The sequence below is a fragment of the Schistosoma haematobium genome, chromosome ZW (assembly GCF_000699445.3).
Source record: "Schistosoma haematobium chromosome ZW, whole genome shotgun sequence".
Classification (NCBI taxonomy): Eukaryota; Metazoa; Platyhelminthes; class Trematoda; order Strigeidida; family Schistosomatidae; genus Schistosoma; species Schistosoma haematobium.
In genome coordinates this window covers 69066424-69091487 of record NC_067195.1, presented here as the reverse complement: position 1 = coordinate 69091487, position 25064 = coordinate 69066424, and the positions used below count along the sequence as shown (strand labels likewise).

Below are 25064 nucleotides of genomic sequence, written 5' to 3'. Positions count from 1 at the left end.
AGCTACTATGTTCTTCTGTGTAGTGTCTGAAGCTCCTTCAAGTCATCCACATCCACTGATAACATCAAAAAACATATTCAATGCGTGGTTTGTTCCATACTATTATTTTATCGAGAGAATATATAGAAATTGCAAAATGTCCCGACAATGCATTCAACCCAGTATATTGCAAAAGTTTCATTGATGTAAAGTAGCTTCCTGTACAAAGGAAAGTGGCTAACAAATACATTTGTTTAGCGCTTGATAGTCGGCAAGAATATTTCCATCAAAATGGGATCAAATTTACGTCTACAAGGATCAGAAAAACTGATAAATGTTGCTGGCAGAAAACCAAAAAGCGACAGTGGTCAATGTTTTTTCTCTTTAACCTTTAGTTTGTGGTGGACCGGACGATATATAAACGCAAAAAGTATCAACAAAGTTAATAAAAAGCAATAGTAATATTAATATATATCAGTTAAATGTTACAAATACAATAAAAATGGGACTTTACTTAAGTTCACCCAAAATGATGAGTGTTCGGCTTTAATCTGGTACAATAAGTCCACAATTATAGATGCTTGGTAATTCCAAACGTATCAATGAACTTCCCAGTGGTGTAATCCAAAGTAAGGTATGGTGTATTCGCTCTCACAGTCTATGAATGTAAATAATATTTGTTTTAGATCTCAGTTAACTCAATCTCGAATGAAAATAGAACGAGGAATGTGAGAGAAGCAGTGTATTTGTTAGCCAGCCACGGTATGTCACGCTATGTTAGAATCACAACGGAGTGTTCAAGGTCATTTACTAAAACAACAGGTACAATCATTTAATGATAAATGTACATGTAGTGAGAAATTGACAAAATAAATACCAATAATATTAAAAACTATTTACAAAATAAGCTTGTCAGACCTATCTCCACATAGCTCCTACCAGAGTGTCCGGAGGTACCACTGGTTATAATAACAAAAAAAAGTATGAATATGATATATATGTATTTACAAAAATATTATTTACAGTTATAACCAACAAAGATTGTGAAGATGGATATGACATATACTTTAATAAGATGCAGTGTGTTATCGTTTGAGAATAGCAGTGATGTAGCATATCATAACGAACACACACAAAAAATGAAAATACTGTCATTTAATGTCTTGTTCGGCTAACAATGATAATAATGTGTAAAACTGTTAATGACCCACACACACAAACAAAATTGAACTGTTTATTTTTGTGTATAATGAATAAATAATTAGATAGTTTGCCCGCTTATTATTGTAACAAATTTTTTTTGAAAAAAAATGTGAGAAAACGAATAATTGTGGAACAATGTGATTAATTATGAACACTGTGAAAAGAAAAAAATTTTTTTAGATGAGACTGATAGTGTAGGTCCTCGATAATTGTTTACTTTGATTGTTTCAGTTGTTTTTTTATACGGCAAAATGTACATAACGCTTTGGTTATTTTATAAGTCTCCCAGAACGTGTTAAACAAGAGGGTGTAGTGCTAAGTTTTTCCTCTTCCTCTTGTTTCTTAGCAATAGATGGGAGTGATTGTTTGTTCGCAGTATTGTCTTCTTTGTCTTGAGGGACTTCGTAGAAAGCTGGTTTTATTCGGTCTATGGAAATTGTCTCATGGTTACCATTTTTGTTGATAATGAAATATTTGTGAGTGCGTTTTATTACTTTATAAGGGCTTTCATATGGTGGTGTCAGTGGCTTTTTTACCGCGTCTACTGGAACAAAATCAAATTTGCACGTTTCTAAATGTTTATCGAGATGAACTCGGTCGTTGTATTCTCGAGGTGGTATTGCTCTGATGTTCTGCATCATTTGTAATAGGCGACTTGCGAAGTGAGTAGAATCCCCGTGCGTTGAAAGTTCATAGTTGACTAGTTGACCAAGTAACGTTAGAGTTGTACCATAGACTAACTCGGCGGCTGTACATCCAATGTCTTCCTTTATGGTTGAACGAATACCGAGGAGTACAAGCGGTAAGGCATCGCTCCACTTTGATGAGTCAGCTTGCGCCATCAGTGAGCTTTTTAATTGGCGATGGAATCTTTCAACCATGCCATTAGCTGCTGGGTGGTAAGCTGTGGTTTTAATATGTTTGACCCCTAGAAGTTTAGTGAACTCCTGAAAAAGGACAGATTGAAATTGGGGACCACGATCTGTTATGATTATTGATGGTACTCCATAGTTAGATATCCAGCGGTCGAGGAAGACTGAAGCGACTGTTTCTGCCGAAGTGTCTTTTATAGGGCAGGCTATGGCCCATCTTGTGAACCTATCTATTGCGGTGAGGATATATGTGAAAGAGTTTGATGGTGGCAGAGGCCCAACTAAATCTAAATGCACGTGCTGGAAGCGTTTGTCAGGGATAGGGAACTTCCCAATTGGACTGTAGGTGTGTTTTTGCGTCTTACTGCGTTGGCACTGGAGACAGCTACGTGTCCAACGTTTAACATCCGAGTTGATTTTAGGCCACACAAAACGTTCGGTAATGAGCTTTGTTATTGCTCTGATGCCTGGATGTGAAAGACAGTGCAAGTGCTGAAATACTTTTCGTCGGCAAGCGTGTGGGACAAACGGACGATTGTTGCCTGTTGAAGTGTCGCACATGATAAATGCATCTGAAAGAGGAATTGGTACAGGTTTGAGATCTAAGCTAGACTTTTCTTTGCAGACTTTCAATTCTGCATCGTCTGCTTGTAATTTACCCAAGGTTTCAAGGCTGATGTCATGATTGAGTACCATCGTATTGATATCCCTCCTAGATAGTGCATCTGCAACAATGTTCGTGTGACCTTTGATAAACCTGATGTCTGTGGTAAATTGGGAGATATAATCAAGTTGTCTTGCTTCTCGTGGAGAGTGTTTGTCATACGATGTGCTAAAAGAATGGTAAAGGGGTTTGTGATCTGTCATAATGATGAAATCACGACTCTGTAGCAAAAAGTTGAAATGTTTTACTGCTAAATACATAGCTAAGAGTTCGCGTCCAAAAGTACTATAACGTTCTTATGCTGGCGATAATCTCTTGGAGAAAAAGGCAATGGGGGTAATCGTGTTGTTTACTCGCTGTTGTAATACTGCCCCTACGGCTTTTTGTGAAGCATCCGTGCACAGGATCAACAGTGTTGTGGGGTCAGTATTTAGGTGTTGGAGCATGGTAGCATTAGCAATCATGGATTTAGCTTTTTCAAATGCTACTTTGGCATCGGAAGGTAACTTGAATATTTGGTTCTTTTCTTCCTTGGTACCTGATTTATCGTTTTTCAGTAAATCTGTCAACGGCTGTAGTACATCGGCGCAATTTGGTAGAAATCGTCGACGAAAATTGCATGTTCCAAGAAAACAACGCAGTGATTTTACTGAGGTTGGTTCTGGGTAGCTGGTGATGGCTCTGACTTTCTCTTCAAGCGGTTTAATTCCTTGGGAATCAGTGTGGTATCCCAGGAATTCCAGAGATGAGGCGCCAAATATACACTTCGAAGGGTTGATTACAACACCATAACTTTTGAGACGTTCAAAAAGCGTGTGTAAGTGCTGAACATGTTCTTCAGTGGAAGAACTAGCGATTAAAACATCGTCGATATAGACAAATACGAAATCCAGACCTCTAGTTACTTCGTCCATAAATCTCTGAAAGGTTTGAGCGGCGTTTTTTAGTCCGAAAGGCATCCTCAAGAATTCAAACAAGCCAAAAGGTGTGATTACGGCTGTTTTCTCGATATCCTCAGGTCCCATCGGTATTTGATGGTATGCTCGGACTAGATCTAACTTTGAAAAGATCTGTTTTCCACGTAGATTTAAAGAAAAAACATGCAGATGAGGGATTGGATACCTGTCTGAGATAGTCTGGTTATTCAATCGGCGATAATCTCCACATGGGCGCCAGTCTTGATCTTTCTTGAGAACCATATGCAGCGGCGAGGCCCGAGGACTGTTGGATGGTTTAATAATACGAAGTTGCATCATATGTTCGAATTCTCTTTTAGCTACTTGCAACTTGCTTGGCGGTAGTCTCCTCGCCCTGGCGCTAATAGGTGGACCGGTGGTAATGATGTGGTGTTGCACCTGATGTGGATTACATTCCTCTTGATAATCTGATTTCGTGATGCATTCGTATTCTGACAGAATGTCGTTGAAAACGTTGTTCGCAGGTTTCATTATCCGTACACCATGGATTTCATAGTCGTTGGAAGGTGTACCATCTACCTGTAAACGTGTATTTGCGTCGATTAATCTCTTCTTGGTCATATCTACTAACAAATTGTAGGCACCGAGGAAATCAGCTCCGAGGATGGGTTGTTTGACTTGGGCAACTATGAAAACCCATGTGAATTGTCTTCGGAGTCCAGGGTCTAATATAAGAGATTGCTCTCCGTAAGTTTCGATAATTGATTCGTTAGCCGCAATGAGAGACAGCTTAGTGTTTGTTGTTTCTTGTCTTCGGGAGAGGTGAAGTGGGATAATGCTAATCTCTGCTCCTGTATCGACTAAAAAATCCGAGCCAGAAATGCGATCCCTGATGTGAAAAAGGCGGCTAACTTGTTGGCCAGTAACAGACGCCGCCATCACTGTCTGGCCGGGCCGTTTCCCTGATTCTCTGTGTCAGCCGCAGAAAATGTGCACGGTCGTGTGCAACGCCGTGCTTTGGTGCCGTATTTTTGGTGGTACCAACAAACTTCAGATGTTCGCTTCGGTGACCGAGATCGTTGTCTGGAAAAAGATCTTCGTTTGGAGGGGGATCTAGATTGTCTAGCTTGGATGGTTGCTATGGTCGATTGCAGTGACGCCAGCTGGCTCGTTAATTGCGTTAACTGCTTTTGAAAGGAGGCTAAACAGCTAATATCTGCTGGTCCAGGTGGTTGCAGTGAGTTCACACAGTGATTGTCGTGGTATACTTCCATCATTTTATCCGCCATGTCGGCTAAGTCATCAAGGACGACGGATTTCCCTCAGACACTGAGAATTTGTCTAACACTGTGTGGTAATCTTTGAAACCACATTTGCTTTAGGAGGGCTTTGTCTAGCTTGTAAGGACCGGCGAGTTGCTTCATGTGGCGGAGAAGTTGAGAGGGTCTTTTATCTCCCAAGTCACAAGACGTTAGCAATTGTTGTAGCCTTTTCTCATCTGAGACCGATGTACGTTGAATTACTGCTGCCTTTATCTTATCATATGGTTCAGATTCTGGCACGTGATCGATTAAATCCCCGACTTTAGCGGCAATCTCAATAGGAAGTGTGCCGACTACATATGCATACTTTGTCGCCTGAGATCTTATGCCTCTAGCCATGAAGAAAGCTTCAATTTGTGCAAACCAGACTCTTGGGTTATTAGCTCCATAAGTTGGGAGTCTGAATTCTGAGATAGTATTAACTGAACTAAAACTATTTTCGGTAGAGTTCGACAATGAGACAAAAGTTGTTACTGGAGGCGAATCCATATCAATGAGTTTAGTGTCAGAGGACATTACGAGAAAAATAAACCAGTAAATTGTATGAAATGATAAACAATATAACAGTTAGGATAAACACGAGGCTTACCAAATAATTTTGGTGGACCAGACGATATATAAACGCAAAAAGTATCAACAAAGTTAATAAAAAGCAATAGTAATATTAATATATATCAGTTAAATGTTACAAATACAATAAAAATGGGACTTTACTTAAGTTCACCCAAAATGATGAGTGTTCGGCTTTAATCTGGTACAATAAGTCCACAATTATAGATGCTTGGTAATTCCAAACGTATCAATGAACTTCCCAGTGGTGTAATCCAAAGTAAGGTATGGTGTATTCGCTCTCACAGTCTATGAATGTAAATAATATTTGTTTTAGATCTCAGTTAACTCAATCTCGAATGAAAATAGAACGAGGAATGTGAGAGAAGCAGTGTATTTGTTAGCCAGCCACGGTATGTCACGCTATGTTAGAATCACAACGGAGTGTTCAAGGTCATTTACTAAAACAACAGGTACAATCATTTAATGATAAATGTACATGTAGTGAGAAATTGACAAAATAAATACCAATAATATTAAAAACTATTTACAAAATAAGCTTGTCAGACTTATCTCCACAAGTCCAATCATAACCTTGGTTATCAGCGCTCCGAGATCACAAAATAACGAAAGAAATAGTAAGAGCAAACTTCAATCAAAACTAAATAGTGGTGATTTAGTCGACGAAGACTGGGGAATATGAAAGTTTAATGTATGCAAAACATGGGAAAATATTCAAAGAAACTAATACTCTCATATAAAGCATTTTGTAGGTTTTTTTCGGAGCAGCCACTCTGTTACATTAAACACACTTGGACTTTTCTGGTTTTCAATGTAGATCAGACGAGGAATAGTGGACAAAGTGATTGTGGTGAGACTATAATTTATGGACGAACTTTGAGCGAAGCCATAGTGACCTTGAGAATGTCTACCTGCTAACTAGTAGTAAATGAGGGTTATAAACCAATGTAATGAATTATAATTATGATTTACAGTTGATGGTTAGGGATTTGTATAATATTCACGCGTATTTGAATTATCGTATGAACTAGGAATCTCAGAATTAACGCAATTGAATTAAGAAGTAAGACACAAACACAAACGAATGTATTGTATTTGGAATTCGAAATCGAGTAATCAACAAGTACGAAAGTATCATTAGTTCGTTCAAACACCACAATTTGATTTGGGTTTTCATCGCAAACTGACATCAGCTATAATACCGAAACGCTATTTAGTCAAGTGTATGAATGAACTTTGCGCCAAAATTCAAGACTTGTTATCGTATATCTGATTGGTTCGTTTATATATTTTAGTCCCGCTGTACTTATTATTTACTCGATATGAGTATGAAAAATACAATCACTAATAGTCTTTATCTTTTGTTCGTTTTGCATCTATCTTGAAAATAGATTGGAATTTAGATGCGTGGGAAGAACAGTACATGCAGGAAAATCCTATAAACTGTAGAGTGAGCAAAATGATAAGTCGATAACTAAGTAAGCTCATGTAATGCACTTTCATCTAATAGTAAGAAGAATCATCAACAATGTCCAAAAACGCAGACGTGAAATCAAAACATTCTTGTAAACAAAACTAGAGTGTAGCAGTGTGAAGTTTCAAGTGCACTTCAGACTTTTATTGAAAAATTCACGAATATTATTTCAGATTTGACATACTTATCTTTTTTTCAGTGTTCAATAAAAAAGCATTTTCGAATATTTTTATGTTGATTTAGTATACGAGTCTGCATGTCAGAGCTTAATTTTGGATGTTGATTTAGTTTCAGTAATTGAAAGCCGTATTTATAAATGACCACGCCATTATAGCACACCACAACTTGTCAGTAGAAAGCAAAAAAGTTTGAGCTTGAAATGAAGGCCTAAATGAAAACTGTACGGTTATATGCAGCGCTCACTCACAGACTGAACAGAAAAATAAGCATATACGCTTGTTACAGTACTTATGCTGAATAGTGAAAGATGAATTTGTTACACTTTGATGGAATGGTGCCCTATGTCAACACTGCTTTAGATAAGGATGTAGTTTGATAGTTGACATAAGTGAATTTCTGTCAACTTCATAGATAGTAGGACTTTTATATTTACTGAATATTAACTATGATCGATTTTAGTGGTTTCATCAGTTTGAACTTACCTACCGTCTAACGAATCTTACTTTTCAACATGAAGAGCCACGAATAGAACAGGTTTTAAGGGAAGGATATGGATCTGAATTCAAATCGTCTTATGCGTGAAGTTGAAATATTTACAAACATCACTGCTAGCCCATAGAGCAATACAGTCTGATAATCAATCTGATGCGTTGTATATATTATCAAAATATTGCTGCTCAGATTGTAAGCAGATATTTCTGTGTTGAAGATTTCCGTTATTTTTACTAATCAAAATAATTTTCATCAAGAATAGTTGATGATTCAATATTCTCAAACTTTCAGAAATGCAGTTATCTTCCATCCACGTACGCTGAATGATATATCGTATATCTACATTCTTTGTTTCCATTTCGCCTTACATGATAGGCTACAGTTCCATTTAAAATTACGCACACTGGTTCACGTGTGTAAGCGATTGCTTTTAGAATAATCCCTGTTATTCATAGAAAAATACAATATCATAACTTTAGGTATAATTGACAGTCCAAAATATTTCATCATCTACATCATCACTTTATGTTAAAATTATTCACCGAATGAAAATATAAGAAGTGTTTAGCTTTGTTTAGTTTTCCAGGTTTTAATCGTAGTCTTACATTCATCGATTCGTGATCTCAATCAATTAATGTACTTTTGAAATAATTAGGTTGTAATGATAAAATAATTCCTATTGGTATTCCATATTGTTTCTGACATTTCTCGTTTTAAAAGACTTAATTATATGAATCCTCATGATCAAGCACCAGTCGTGTTTCTCAATACTGCTCACGTGATCGGCTCCTCCTAAGTAATCAGTAGAGAGTCTAGATTTCGCGTACTCTCCAACCCCTGTTTATGGTCAAAAATATTACTGCTCCCGACAATAACTATCGTCTTTCTTATTGATTTTCATTTAGGTTAGTATATACTTGGGGAGTACAACGTTTAGCAAAGCGTAGCGCAATTATGGCCAGATCATGGAGTGTAAGGTCAAATTTAAAATAAATGGCTTAGGTTCTGTAATCTTTACCAGCTATGATCTTACCTTAGAATTAATTTTCATAAAAAATATTATAGTGAATTCTGTAAATCTACTTCTAAATGAATATTATTATTTCAATAAATTCCCCTTTCCCCTTTCATTGATAACTAGTGACTATAGATGATGTAACTTACTTGAAAATGCTGTCTATATTTTGCATTGATTTAAGAAACAAAACTTCATATTTTCTGGTCGATAGTTTTTATGAAACTACCTTAGAAATGGACAAGATTTGAAAAATTATCAGGTAACGATACTGTCGCTTCATTTGTAACAGAATTTGATCAAAACGTCCTTAAAAAGTTTATATGCAAGAGTTACATTAATTTTATACCTGATGTCATATAAAATAACACAAGACATTGTAAGAAGTTCTATACCCTCAATCAAAATCACATTCAGTAATAACATACACTCCAGTCATTCAACAAGCGTAAACTGATTTAGATTACATATTTATTTTCCATTAAGCAACAGTAGTTATTGTTTTGTTTCGAGACATGTTACTGTAGTAGTTCAATGTTTTACACTACCATCAATAAATAGATAGATGAAGCTGGATATCAGTTTAATTTAATGTAACCAAGCAAACGTAATCTTTATTATGAAGTGAAATTACTAATAGACAAGAATAAATATGATAATATGATTTTGATATTGGTGAAGACCATCCATTACAAATCTATCACTTTTAGATTTCCTTTCAAATTCAATAATCACGTGTAAATACAATATTTCTTCTGTCAGTTAATACTATTATCAGAAGGGGTTTTGTGGAGATTTTAGACATTTGAACAGTTGAAATCATGAGTCAACTGAAGCTAGAACACCATGGAAAACCTTCAAGTACTGGATGGCCGTTTCGTTCTAGTGTTGGACTCCTCAACAGTGAGCATCCACAATCCCGTCCACCACGAGATTCGAACCCAGGACCTATCAGTCTCTCGCGCGAGCGCTTAACCATTAGACCACTGAGCTGGCATCTAGCGGTGTAGATGTCTAACTTCAACCGATCTACGAAATTGCGCCACCGTACACCATTGTCTTCAGTGAGCTGATATCTCACAACAGGCCTGGTTGAAACGGCCATCCAGTGCTTCCAGGTTCTCCATGGTGGTCTAACTTCAATTGACTCATGATTTCAACAATTAATATTATCTCATTCCATTAATTTAACAGACGGAAAAGTTATTTTCTTCAGTATATACTTTTGATTTATCCCTTGTATCATATAAATGGTAATTTTAAACATCAATTGTTACTTATGCCAATACTGATAACTAACTATTTGTTTCAAAATCTTAATTCTACCTTTTTTTAAAAAAAAAACAACTAAATGTTCATTATAGGTAAAATTGGTTACAATTTGTGAGTCATATTTGATTAACCCCATTTATGTACAATTAAATACGGATAAATCATAATTTACAATATCTTAATTGATGAATAGATGACCTCAATAACTCAGAACATTATTTTAATAACAACAACAACAACCAAAAACAGCAGAAGATTATTCTATAATGGAATGATAAATTTTTCTCATTTTAATTTTACCAATGTAAATCATTCTTCAATCTATTGTATCATACTGAGATTTATTGATTATTTCGTTTATTTTTTTCCCCAGAATTTATTAGCATTGTACCGGTCTATCTCACTATCATATTCAGGTAAAAATAATAACTGTTTAGATAGAATGATAATAATGCTAAGATATCAGTAGTAGTCGTAGTAGTCGTAGTAGTAGTAGTAGTAGTAGTAGTAGTAGTAGTAGTAGTAATAATAATAATAATAATAATAATAATAATAATAATATAACAAGTTGTTTTGTTCAATGTACATGAATAATGTTATCGCAATGTGTAGTGCTTGTTTGAAATAATCAATATTATCAGCAGATTCATATTTTTAATTAACATACAGAAAATAAAATACCACTTCATCAAAGTAACAATTCCTGTGATCAATCCATAGGAACAAAATAAATCAGTTTTTTCTTTCTTTCTTTCTTGCTTTTGATAGAATGTGTGAAAAATTCCTCATGGGCAAATAAATTTTTAAAAAAAGTTTAAATAGAGGAGAAAATCTGTAATGGTTTTGATATTTATCAATTTATTCAAATAAGTTACATTGAAAGTGCTTGTTATCTTCAAGTGATGTCAATAAATGGAGTGTTACTACCTTCTAGCAATATATTTACCATATGTGATAGCCTATATACAGAGTAGCAGCATAGAAAATTAGACAAGGTATATGTATTTACCATTTGTTAACACTTATAAAGCAAAAAATAATTAGTGACTATTATCTCTCAAAATCTTGAAAAGTTGTATTTATCAAAACTTAAGTTTGATCGAATAAAAATATAACAATAAATGAAAACAAATGAATATTATGGGTTTCATAGGTGTAATGGGGTATCTGTTTACAGTTTAAATCGCTTCTAGGTATATCTTTTTTTTTCCATTTCATTACAAGCTATTTATTTTTAACACAATTATTAAGATGGATAGTGGCTGGCAATGGAATCCATGACGCGCGTTTCATCCTATTTGGGACTCGTCAGCTGGATGTACCTGCATCTCAGAGTTGTTCACTCTTAAACCTCAATGGGAAGATACAAGCCATATGATATCAAATGAATTTAAATTCACCCTATTGCACAAGCAAGTGGCTATCCGGACTCAGTAGCTGAGTGGATAACGCGATGGCGTTTGAAGTGAATGGTACTGGGTTCGAGTCTCAGAGTGAACATCAACTCTGAGATGCAAGTACATCCAGTTGACGAGCCCCGAATAGGAAGAAACGCGCGTCCTGGATCCCACTGCTAGCCACTATCCATGATTGTTTACAAAAAGCTCGTGAATTAAGGGAATATCTAGGCGTACGCACAGTATGCACATATGCCAATAACAGACTGATCAATTGCAGTCTTAAACCTAAATGGGAGGATACAAATCAAACAATACCAAGTGAACAATTATTAAGAGTTCATAGGCTTTCTGTTATTCAATCATTTGATAGATTGTAGTAGGTTTAACAGATGGATTTGGAACTATGACGAAACAACCGTTCATTGATTTTTCAAAGCTAATGTCAATACATAGTACAAACTATATCTTATAATATATTTACATAAGTTATAAACAATCTGTAGATAGAAAAATAAATTACTTAATGAAAATATTACTACTTATCTTTTTAGATTAAATTAGATTAGATAAAACATTACGACTTACATCCTTATATCTTTTTTTATGAAACCATTAGTTACACATAGAATGTGTTACAAGGAGAAAACAATTATTGTTGACCCGTTACGATGTAAACAATAATAAGATGCTGTTCTAAAGGACTAATATAAGTGTCACATTGATATAGATGATGAAAACAAGCAAATAGATGTTATTTGGATAGAATATATATTTAAGTAAAGTTCATGATATTCATTATGTTCTTAAAGTCTGTTAGGATCTGCTTAGGTAAAAGTCAATATGTAAACTTACCATTTCTATATAAGTAAGGTGGAAATATGCATGAAATATTTGGTAAAACGTTAAAATTAGATTAATGTCGCTCTAAATAAATGTAATCAGTAAACACTTAAGAGGGAATATGTCATAAGATTTATGTTTTTGAGTTGTATTAGTTCAATGTAGAACTGAATGAGAGATACGTTTGATAAAGAAGGAAATTGAAAGAGATTAGATCACTCGGATGACTAGCATACAATGAAACCTCAATGAAAACAACTATGTGAGAGTAATTTTGGCAGTAACAATATCAGCGAGTCGAAATTTAAGAACTGTTTTTATATTCTTTAAAAATATAACTGTGGCCGTATAGTCGTGGTCGGTGGTGATACATTCAGCTTACACGATGAGTAAATAAAATCCTTTAGGCGTCACATGTAGCTCAGTCAGTCAGTCAGCTACAACGTAAGACCAGGAACATGTATACATCAGTCCAAGTTACCATACCTCATTAGCACAACAAGATGAACACTGGATTCTTAGGAGTAGTTAAGTCAATGGTGGTAATACATAAAAGAAAGATTGCATATAAGGATATAGTACAAGAAGAAAGATTTAGTAAGTAGAAAGATATGAAGCTATTTTAATCTCCTAGTTTAAGGGAAGACAGAGGGTGTATACACCGACGCCATTGTGATCGATTCTGAGCCATGTCACCAAGAGTCTCCAACCATTGGTTACGATAGTCACGCGGACCCCAACCAAGTAGTCTGCACCTACCAACATGGCTCAGACCAGAAGTTAATGACTTCAAGCATTGATGCTACGTTTTGGTTTGGCCACCCCTAACTCTCTTCCAACCATCTCCAACACCGGTTAGCATTCCACGTCGTGGTAATCAGTGTTCAGGCATAAGTAACACGTGGTCCAACCATCTCAGTCGATGAAGATTCACAACCTCATCAACTGATTTACCATCATTCCCTAATACCCTGCGTCTAACCTCACTATTACTTACCCGGTGATCCCAGCAGATGCGAGCAGTATTTCTAAGACATCTGTGGTCAAATACTAGTAGCTTACGCGTATAATTTTATTATATTTAACGTTCAGAAAGTTCGATCATCTTGAACATTTTGGTTCATAAATGAATTTGTTTCCACTGACAGTCAACGAGATCAATTAAATAAATGAAGTCTATATTAGTGAAAATATACATGGTTACAGTGAAGACAATCGGTCGTAAACAGTTTATTAACCAGACTTCTGTAGTATTAGTGTATAAATATCAACAGCTTAATTCTATAAAAAGTCATCTAGAGCAACAACAACACCATCTAGAGAACAAAAAAGACAATATCATCGAAATTCTACAAGTAAGTTAATAATTTTCATCATTTCAAGATATTTCAATAATCAGTAGTATCATGTTACATTGAGAAGTATAATATTACTAAATGGGATGAATTATGTCTAAATTATTCGTTTATACTGTGTGTTTATTACCATTTTGTTTTTCTAGGATTCTATTGTGTTTAGTTAGAGTAAGACTCACTATTTCACAGTAAAATTTTTTTTTAAATTTTCTATCACAATCCTATGATGATTTCTTTGAAGAGTAGAGAGATTGGTTAGTATGATGTGTATATGAAGTAGGTATAACAATCGTGTGCGTGCCAAAGAATGGTTTTTCAAACGTTCCATTTATTCAGTCACATCAAGAATTTTCAAGTATGGAAACGGTAAACAAATATTGAAAATCAGTTGACTGTGAATAAAGCTATACAATATTTAACAGATTCATAATACGTGACCTAAACGTAAATAATAACTTTCAAGACAAATATTGAACTTTGTCAGTCTACCTGTTTAAATCAGATTTTTGTGTTAAACTAAAACTTTTAAAACTGTGATTTCGGTTGAAATTGAGATTTCAAAAGTCTCTGAAACTATTAGTGATTTTTAATACTCGTGGTACTTAGTTCCACAAAAGAAGTCCATTCTATGAAACTATGAAAAATTAGTTTTTTTTTCAACAAACTGATAGAGATTATATCGAAAAAAAGAAAATGAGAGGAAGTAAAGTCTAGAAACTGAGGTTTAGTATATCATCTAAAGTAGGAGAAAAACTTTTTATTAGAAATAAATATTACCAAGTATTCAATCAAGTTGATATTGGATAAGCATAAAATGGGTTCCTGATATTGAGTTTAATAGCAAAGCTACTGTTCGTATATTTAATAAAAAAGGTTTTAAATTAATATAACCATTTGTTAGTTTGAGGAGGTTTAGTGAAATTGTTGTTTACGAAACTGAGAGAACGAAGAGCGAATGTCCGGCACTTTAGCAGGGTTGGTGAATATGGAGGATCCACCTAGGGGAGTCGGAAAACCCTGGTTCCAAACCAATGGTGCATATGAGCTCCAGCATCCTGAGGGAACAAAAGACGTATGAACATATTTTTGGTCACCGGCTACCATAATGTTGCTCCACTGTCTTGTGGATTAGACCTTCAGGTCAAAGGCTCCGGGTGTAGCCCTCTAAGAAAACCACCTGCTTCAGTCTGAGCACCCGGGCAGTATCACAGTCCTCACATAAACCAATGATAACTACTACTGGCCTCATTGTTATTGCGTAGTGCATATGTATTTGATGCCCACTTGTATGAGTGTTTATGTGTTCAAAAAATTAATAAAAGTAGAATTGTGATAGTCCAAATTCTTACATTTGTTTTCAGATTATATGTGATCTTTATATTGGATGTTGTTATAACATGATGTAAGGACCTAAACATTTTAACTTAAGTAACAGTAGGAACGATAGAAATGTCATATGTTATTAGCGTTTGCATAGTGGTCTGATGCCTGTGAAGGTTTCTTATTTTCGATTATATTAGTCAAAAACTAGTATAGTGGGTATACATGTTCATTTGCAACATAAATTAGAAAGCTTTTATAATCTGCAATGATTCAGTCATTATTCATCAAAAACATAGGAGTAATACTAAGAATTTATACAAAACGTTTATCTCTCAGGGAACAGAAAAACTTTATGTACTTTAAATCAATGATAGCATTGAATTTTAAAGTTACGTTCGGGACTGTAACCATATGTGAATTCATGACGTTAATTAATTTTTATAATAAAGACAAGCAAATATATTTTGTCAATTACTTACTTACACCTGTTACTCCCAGTGGAGCATAGACCGCCAAACACCATTCTCAAACTCACTCTGTCCTGGACCTGTCTTCCCAGTTCTATACAATTTTTGTTCATTCTTCTCATGTCTGTCTCCATTTCTCAGCTTAATGTGTTCATTTGGTCTTCCTCTCCTCATTTGGCATTGAGGATTCCATGTGAGGGCTTGAATTGTGACGTAGTTGGGTGCTTTCCTCATTATTTGTCCTATCCACTTCCAGCAATTCTTCCTCATTTCTTCGTCCACTGGGATCTGGTTTGTTCTCTCCCACAGTAGGTTGTTGCTGATAGTGTCCGGTCAACGAATCCGAAATATTCTGTGTAGACAACTGTTGATGAACAATTGTATGTTCTGGATGATGGCTTTCGTAGTTGTGCAGGTTTCCACTCCGGTAGACAGTAGAACTGTTTTGACATTTGTATTGAAAATTCTGACCTTGGTGTTGGTTGACAATTGTTTTGAGTTCCAGATGTTCTTCATTTGTAAATATGCTGCTCTTGTTTTGCTGATCCGTACCTTCAAATCAGCATCAGATCCACAGTGTTCATCAATGATGCTGACCAGATATGTAAAGGTTTTACATCTTCCAAATCTTCTCCGTCAATTGTGATTGGGTTGTTGCATGTTGTGTTATATCGGAGAATCTTGCTTTTTCGTTTGTGTATGTTGAGACCTACTGCTGCTGAGGCTGTTGCCACACTGGTCGTCTTCTTCTGCATTTGATATTTTCTCAATAGTTACTATTAAAAACGAGAAATAATATTTTAAACCAAGTCAATAAATGGTTTTTATCAGCTTTGTATGCTCGAACCACAGAGAACTATTCTAAAATACCATTATTATTTATCTGAAATGTCAAATTGTCATTCATTTTATGTGTAAAATGTAATATTACTCCATGTTAAAGATATTCCTTTTATGAGGTAAATAGAAGATTCTTACAGGCCAGAATCCACATTTTTATAAGGTCACCTTTAAGTAGTTACTAAAACAAATGTCCTGAAAAAAATAGTGCAATGTATTAAAATCAGAAAATGAAAATCATTAAATAGGTTATTTGATATTTCTGTGAGAATCGATATGAGTCAATAACTTTCCACATCATAGTATCTATAAATTTGCTCCGACGTTCCGGAATCGAAAATCAAATTTTCATTGAGATCAAGAATTGATTTAAGTTACAAAACCATTGAAAACCTGGATGTACCGGACGATTGTTTCATACTAGTATGGGACTCCTCAGCATTGGTCATTTATGATCCCCGCGAAATAGGGGTCAAACCCAGGGTCTTCAGCCTCGTGCTCGAACGCCTAACTTCTAAACCATTAAGTCGGAGCTCAATGGTATATAAGTCTAACTGCAGTCAATTCACAATATCTCTATCGGGGCGCGATCGAAGTTCCTGGATTCGATTTCTATTTGAGGGATCATAGACTCACACTGCTGAGGTGTATCATACAGGGACGAAAATACCATTCAGTACTTCCAGGTTTTCAGTGGTTGTCTAAACTAGATTAGCTCGTGATTTCATTGAAATTCAATAATCTTCACAAATTTATACTGAAACTTAGCTGTTTTTGGCAACTAACTAGTTGACTTAAATAAGAAATTCAAGTGACACTATTGAATAAGTGAGGGAATTAACTTAAACATATAAGAAATATGCTAACTAATTAGTCAATTTACGTCTATCATCACAGTGATACACACCATTTATACTTTGCACAGTGAGAAGATATGACACACCCTAGCAATTAATATCGACCAGCTCCAAGTAATATTATTCTTACTATACGCATCATTTTTTTTTATTAATCATATCTCAATTTATGAAAAATTTATTGAACAAAAGATCAGCTGAATAAATAAATAAACGTTTAAATAAAAGAGAGAATAATTTAACATGAAAGTTATATTGAGCGAAAAAAAATATTTCTTCCATATACCACCATATACGACCAAAACCATTCAGATCAAAGAGCAAAACTCCATCAAAATCATCCACTTAAACTACAAATCTTCTCCACCATCTCATTCATTCATATACAAATAAGTTAACCAATATGAGTAGAATAAAACATTGAAACTAACTCCAAAGAAAACTTTTTACAAAGTAATAAGTAAGTAGAGAAAATAATCAATTAAAAGTTGAATTTCTTTCTAGGTAAAATGAGATTCCATAATGAGAATGACATCAAACTCAGTGAAACATATACAATAGAAATAAATCGAAAAAAAGTATTGAAAATCCAGACAACCGAAACAAGTAATGGATTATTTGATATTCAGAAGGGGTTTTGTGGATATTATAGTAATTTTAATAGTTAAGATCATGAGTTAGTTAAAGCTAGCTTCAATCCCCTTCTGATATTATTGACTAGTGACTGGCATCAAGAGGTATTTCTTGGAGTTCTAGTGAGAAGCTGTGACCAGTGGAGCTCAACTGGGTTTGTTGCGAGATAGTAACGCACTGAAGACAATGGTGGATGTATCACTCAATTTCCTGGATTGTTTGAAGTTAGACGTTAACACCGTTAGACGCCGACCAGCTCAGTGGTCTAGAGAGGGGTGGATCGTGGATGCGCACTGATGAGGAGTCCCATACTAGGACGAAACGACCATCCAGTGCTTTCAGGCTTTCCATGGTGTTCTAGCTCATGATCTTAACTATTAAAATTATTTTATATTCATTAATAATTATTTTCAAAACATTAACAATTGGAATCAATAATTTAATGCAACAGGGAACACGACGAACTACCTATTTTATTTTAAGAATTGTTAAAATAGCTAATAGATGATTGTAAACAATCGAGTAGATAGGGGTTCTTGAAAAATTATGTCCAGTAATTATGTTTCTTTCTTTCAATGTACCAATGATATCTATTTTTATTCATAGTGTATAAATCAGTCTAAGGGATTCTAGTATATTTTTTTCAGTGATTACCGGATCGGATTTCAGAGTATCATATTTTATCGTGTTAGCGGCTTTAATCAAGTTGTCTTCGTTAGGTAGAAGTAAGTAAATGCTCTAAATCAACAGACTGCAAACTATTCACCGTTTAAAAACTATGTTTAATATCTAATTTAAGGAAACTGATGTAGGCTGAGGATGTTTGGCAAGGGATGTACATAGTTACCGGCCATAAACGGTATGTGACTATGAATAGTAACACCACAGTCAATAAAGTCTTGATGGAGAAAACCAATGTATTTTTTAATGTAAAATTACTGTGGCTTGGTAAAATATTAAAATTATACATTAAATACATTATTTGTAAGTTTTCCTTCATCTGTCCTGCACATATTTCTTAGTTCTCTCAATTCAGTTGTTATTCCAATTCCTACCCATTCTCCTTCCTTTTCTCCTTATTTCAGTCTTCTGCTGTCAAGCATTTCACTTCGGATTGATGCTACATACTACTTATATTTGTCAGCATAAGCAGCATACAGCACAATACTAGTCTCATATAATAATACTTCCTACAGTTCTGTTTTAGGTTTTAATTGCGTCTAAATGCATTATTTTAGACAAATAAGTAGCAACTAAGTAATAACTAATCATATATTGAAAATTATTAATTCTGTCAATTATCATCTACTTCGTATCGTGAGAATTGTGATAGTTCCTCGTTTTCAAGTATAAGTAATCGGCGAAGTGGATATAACATAAGGCATATGAACTGTTAGTAAAATTATGTCATTTAAGACCAGTTGAAAATATTGACTGTTGAAAATGTATTCCCAGGATACAATTTCTGAATAATTGCAGTTTTTATGTAGGTTAGGGATAAAGTTATTACAATATTGTGCATCTGATGCTAAAAATTCCTCACTGTAATACAATTTATGGTTATGGTTTATTATTATTTATACAAATACACTATATGTTTTTCATTTTCATTATTTTATGAAACAGAGAATATGACTTATTAAATAATTGAACAACGACAAACTGTCACCACTAAATGCTGGTCATGTCTTCTTATATGCATTTGACTACACTATTAACCCATAAGGAATAATGACATGTTACATAGGAGTTTGGTGATGTTTAGATTACGAAACTATTTCATAAGTTAATCTAATGAACATGATCAAAACATAATAAGCATTATAGCCGAAAATCAATGATTTTCCTTTATATTGTGTTCTCATATACAAATTTTATTTGACTGATATTTAGTATATTTATAACACGTCGATAATGACAATTACTGACAATAAGTAAATTTCAAGATGGGAAAATATCATTTATCCAAAACTTCCATTGAAAATTTAATTTTTGGTTCAAATTTTCAACTTTCATTATTGATATCACAGACTAACATTAGTTAGAAATCTATTGAAATCTAAGAGATAATGAAGAACTGGTTTGTGTCTGTATGAAACTCATCTGTAGTGTTCATCCATGACTCCTCAAGTGGTTGAACTGAAAACTTTCCATCTCACACTCAAGCGCTTAATCTCCATATTATTAAGTTGAAACTTAGTGATATTTATCTAAATTCAATCAATTTACGATACTGAGCTATCATTTTTCATCGTTTTCAGTGAGTAACTGCTTCACAACCGGACATACTTGAACTTTTTTTATATCGTCACCACGGAGATAAAAAAATATAATCGGATTATTATTAACATAAGTACACCAAATGATGATGTGTGTTAGTTCATGTAGGTTGTACAAGATCACAACAGTCGCTATAAAAATTTTTTTCGCATTGTTTAAGTTCCTCAAGTATTTTATTTCTATAGGATAAAATAATTTAATAAATTTTCACAGGATTTTTAGAAGACTCTCTTACTTTTATTCATTATAATTCCTAAAGGTGAGTCATGTCACTTTGTTTGAAAAATATCACTGTCATTATTCTTAAAAAATAACCTATGTTTTCGTTGGACAGGTGTTACTTGCAGATTGGTGTTGGGTGGACTTCGAAAAGCATAACTAAGCCTACAGAGGATCTAAAGGACCTGAAGAGATTTTGACCAATCAGAACCCCGGAAGAGACTTCTAGAATGTTAATGTGAACAATAGCATAACTTGCCTTTTTGAAGATTGGCTGAATCAAAATGATACTACAACCATTACTAATAACTATAAATACCCATGTTTTTCTGCACATTCTTGATTCTTACCCAATAATCACTTCCCTTGATTCTTCCGTCTTCTGATTTTGAGACTGTGGGGCTCTACGCAATCCAGTGCCATTAGTTGTATATCGTAATCAATTAAAGGATATGACAGTTAGATCATTTGTCTTCTACCCAGTTTGTTAAGTATTTAAATAATGCCTAAGCTAATGCAATTGCATTACTAACAACCACAAAAAAGAAATAAATAATATGACTGAAGGTCGATTCAATGAACCATTACATGCATTTTTCCTCACTCATTTCCATATGGAAACTATCAAGAACGTTGTATTTTTCAAAAAAAAAGTTTTTAATGACAAATTTACAACTATTTAATTTATAAAACACTATTTGTATACGATCAAAATACTCAACCTAAATGAATTTAACCTCATATGTATTTTCTCATGTATTGGATCGTTTTTATTTCTTTTTTTGTATAGAGTGGAGATAAAACCTTGATACAGTTGGAAATTATTAGCATTAGACATACTTACATGAAAGAAGTTTTGTTGTTGTTGCTTTTTTTCATCAGATATACTTCATAATGAGTTGGATATTATCTCAGCTCAATGAATTCTCAAATGAGTTAGAATTATTATGAATATGATACAGAAAGCGATAAGTGATTTATCAACTAGACTAAATATATCTGATTATAATATCAGATAATGGTAATAAGTTAGAATTCATGTATGCCTACCTGTAAATATAACTAAGAGAAAATAAGTATTATCCTAATGAAAATGTTGTTTTTTATTGTCACATCACTTAGCCTTTCATTCAGAAGTCTAAATAAATAACCTATGCCAATTCACATTAACTAACAAGTGTACAAAAACGTAGGAAGTTTCTTTTAAAATTTTCTGACAATATCAAGTTGTTTTTCTAAAGTATGATTAGTAACATTGTCAAAATTAACGATATACATCAAATAACTAAGTCTTAAGTCAGAAATGTTGAATGAGATTCGATCTATATAATCAAAGTAGAAAAAAAATTGGAAACCGTTTTTGAATGATGGCTCATCTTTAAAAAAAATCTTTACAGTTGGATTAATAATAATTAAATTTAAATAATATTCACTTGGTATTGTTTACTTGAATCTTTCCATTGATGTTTAGAACTGCAATTGATCAGTCTCTTATTGGCATATGTGTATACTGTGTATATTGCCTCGATATTCCCTTAATTTCACAAGCAAGTGGCTAACAAAGCTCAGTAGCTAAGTGGATAATGTGATGGCGAACGGTACTGGATTCGAGTTCCAGAGTGAACATCAACACTAAGATGAAGGTATATCCAGCTGACGAGTCCCAAATAGGACGAAACGCGTGTCCTGGATCCCATTGTTAGCCACTGTTCACTTTAAATTTGAATAATGAAATATTATTATTTCTATTTAAATTAAAAAAGAAAATAAGTGTAAAATCTTCAATTAATTTTTATTTATTTTAATCTGTAGATTAACAGTTACTTTTACGATGTGTTAGTAGTGTGGTGAATGAAAACTCAGGTAAGGTTACATTACGCAATGCATTTGTAGATTATGAAAAGTAAATATTCAATACATTATTTGCACATATTCTGCCATTTATCCTTTACATACTTCATTATTCTTCCAACGGTTAATCAATTGTTGGATTAAAGATAGTTACATCATAGAAAGCTATATCTAATCTGTAAATGATTATTCAATACAATTAGTCCCTTTGATAAATTTCGATAATGCAATGAGAAGACGTAGTGTGATTTGCAATTAAGGGTGGGTGAACATATACCAAAATGGCTGCAGAATCAGATGAATTCCAATGGTGAAATAAGATCACAGGATAGACAGACATCATCATCCATTGCGAAACATTTGATTGAGACGGGTCATAAGGTTGATATCAAATCAGCATTTGTTGTGTTGTACAAAAGCCTTCAAGGACGTATACTAAGGTTTGTTGAAGCCTTGGCTATACGAAAATTGAAACCCCCTTTATGTGTTCAAAAACAATTTGTACTTACACTTAACCTATCCTGGTAGTACTGATTTACTATCCAGAGTGGTAATCACATTTGTTTTTGTGTACTTTAATATTTTTCCTTTGTTATGACTTACCCTTAACCTGTCTAGTTGACCTTTTAATTTATCATATACAAATGTTCTTAACAAGTATATGTGTGATCAGATTGTTCGAAATGTATTGCGCAAATATATCACATAATTCTGATAAACTACGTCTTCTCATTGCATTATTGAGATTATTCAATATTCGGATAAATAAACTTTAGCGTTGCTCACAGTACATAACCCTAAGAATTTTTAAAATTATTATAAACCGAACAAGTTATATGGATGCCGAAATCATTCACATTCTCAAAAAATATGAGTTAGAATGAATACTAGTCAAAAAGTGACTGGATGTTGAATGAATCTGTGGCATGTAGTGTCTAGTGTCATGTCAAACCTAAATAACTTATTCTAGCTTTCAGACAAACCAATTGATTCATTCTTTTCAAGCCATATTTTTACCCTGTCACTTATTTTCTCGTTAACCTTGATTGTTTTTATATAAGCTTATATGTGTATATTTTTTTGTCTTGCTCATCACATGTCTATAACTTATTTTTGTCTGACTATAAATAATAAGTAAGGCTTGGTAAATAGAGTTGGTTCACATGCCTTCTCCGATTCATTGTGCTTCGCTCTCTTCTTCGATTCGTTTCTCTGATCGTATGTGTAGATCAATGATTGCATGAAATTGTGAGGACGGCCCACAGATGATCTCAAGGAAGCTCTATGAAGCTCAGAAAGAGCCGAAAATATTCCATCCAATTATCTTTTGGAAGAATATTTCAGAATTCCTACGTTAAGCCTTCTTATTGGATAAATGCTAATAAATCCCTGTATGTGGATTAAAGGATTATAATGTTAATTAGTTCTAGGAAAAGTTTCAGTATTGCTTTTTTTATTCAATTAGTATTCGATCTCTTTAGAGATATTTCCAGTATACAGTGAATTACATTTTGTAAAAATGATTTAGTTGAAAATATTAAAGTTTCTCATTTCTTAAGCCAAATACATCTCTCTCTAAAAAAATATAATCGACTCTCATGAAACACTTGGTTTTATCGAAAGGTAGTAATTGATTACATTTAGAATAATTCAGTGAATTATCAAATGAAAAACTAAATTGCAGGTTACAGTTCTGATAGACTGTTTTTCAAATTTTTATTATTGTTCAAGTTTAGATTTACAACTTCCGTCTATATCAATGTGCAATGTTAGATGGCTGAAAGTTGCTAGGGTGGTGTTCTGACAAAATATCTATTAAAGTGTTACTCTTTGTATTCATGTCAACTTAGCGGTGCATTAAACAGAATACAATTCAAATAAAAAAACAGACCATTAGTATTACCACTATTATTGTTAATAGTTTTAAAAATTTCTGATATCTAACACGTATAAGCAAATATTCCGAATTTACTTATTTACGCTTGTTACTCCCAATGGAACATAGACCGCCAAACACCATTCTCAAACTCACTCTGTCCTGGACCTGTCTTCCCAGTTCTATACAATTTTTGTTCATTCTTCTCATGTCTGTCTCCATTTCTCAGCTTAATGTGTTCATTTGGTCTTCCTCTCCTCATTTGGCATTGAGGATTCCATGTGAGGGCTTGAATTGTGACGTAGTTGGGTGCTTTCCTCATTATTTGTCCTATCCACTTCCAGCAATTCTTCCTCATTTCTTCGTCCACTGGGATCTGGTTTGTTCTCTCCCACAGTAGGTTGTTGCTGATAGTGTCCGGTCAACGAATCCGAAGTATTCTGTGTAGACAACTGTTGATGAACAATTGTATGTTCTGGATGATGGCTTTCGTAGTTGTGCAGGTTTCCACTCCGGTAGACAGTAGAACTGTTTTGACATTTGTATTGAAAGGTTGTATTGAAGGTTAAATATAATGTTCAGGAAATTCGGATAGAAATGAATTTGATGTTGATATAATTATTACTTTTTCAGTCACTAAAATCCATGCAAAATGTTTCTAATTTGAAATGAATTTATCCAAAACTATATGATAAATTTGAACTAATAATTTAGTGATAGGATACTATGTGAAATCACATGTTCAGCAAATCAAAAAATTTAAGCCTGTCTGAGTTACTAATTACTCAGTTTGAATGTTATCAATGTTGTAGGAAATATCTTCGTTGTTAATTGATCCATTAAGTATCATTGTCTTCCTTAAAAGTGCTCACATAATTCATTTTCAATAATTTGGTAAGCATTTAATGACCGCTTAAGGGCAGACTAAGGCTAATGCTAATTGGACTATACTTTGAGCTAAGACTGTTGTTGGGATCTAATCTAACGGTATCTCTATCATGAAAGTGAGTAAAGATTCACTTGAAAAGGTTATGTTTCTTTGTATTTAGCTAAAAGCTTATTCGTTTGACAGACTCTTGAGTTTTGATTGTTTAGCCTTGGTTATTTGAAGTTATTTGAAACTGTAAACCATGTGGTAAACTGATAATAATAAAGTACCGATT

General features: G+C 33.9%; 1 protein-coding gene across 1 annotated transcript; it reads left to right on the top strand.

Annotated features, from left to right (window-relative positions):
• The first annotated feature begins 404 nt into the window (after positions 1–404).
• MS3_00001251 (uncharacterized protein) lies at positions 405–4514 on the top strand. The gene is made up of 2 exons (XM_051208728.1): positions 405–613; positions 666–4514. The coding sequence occupies exon 2, from the start codon at positions 3049–3051 to the stop codon at positions 3385–3387; it is 339 nt and encodes a 112-aa protein (XP_051072291.1). The 5' UTR covers positions 405–613; positions 666–3048; the 3' UTR covers positions 3388–4514.
• The last annotated feature ends 20550 nt before the right edge of the window (positions 4515–25064 follow it).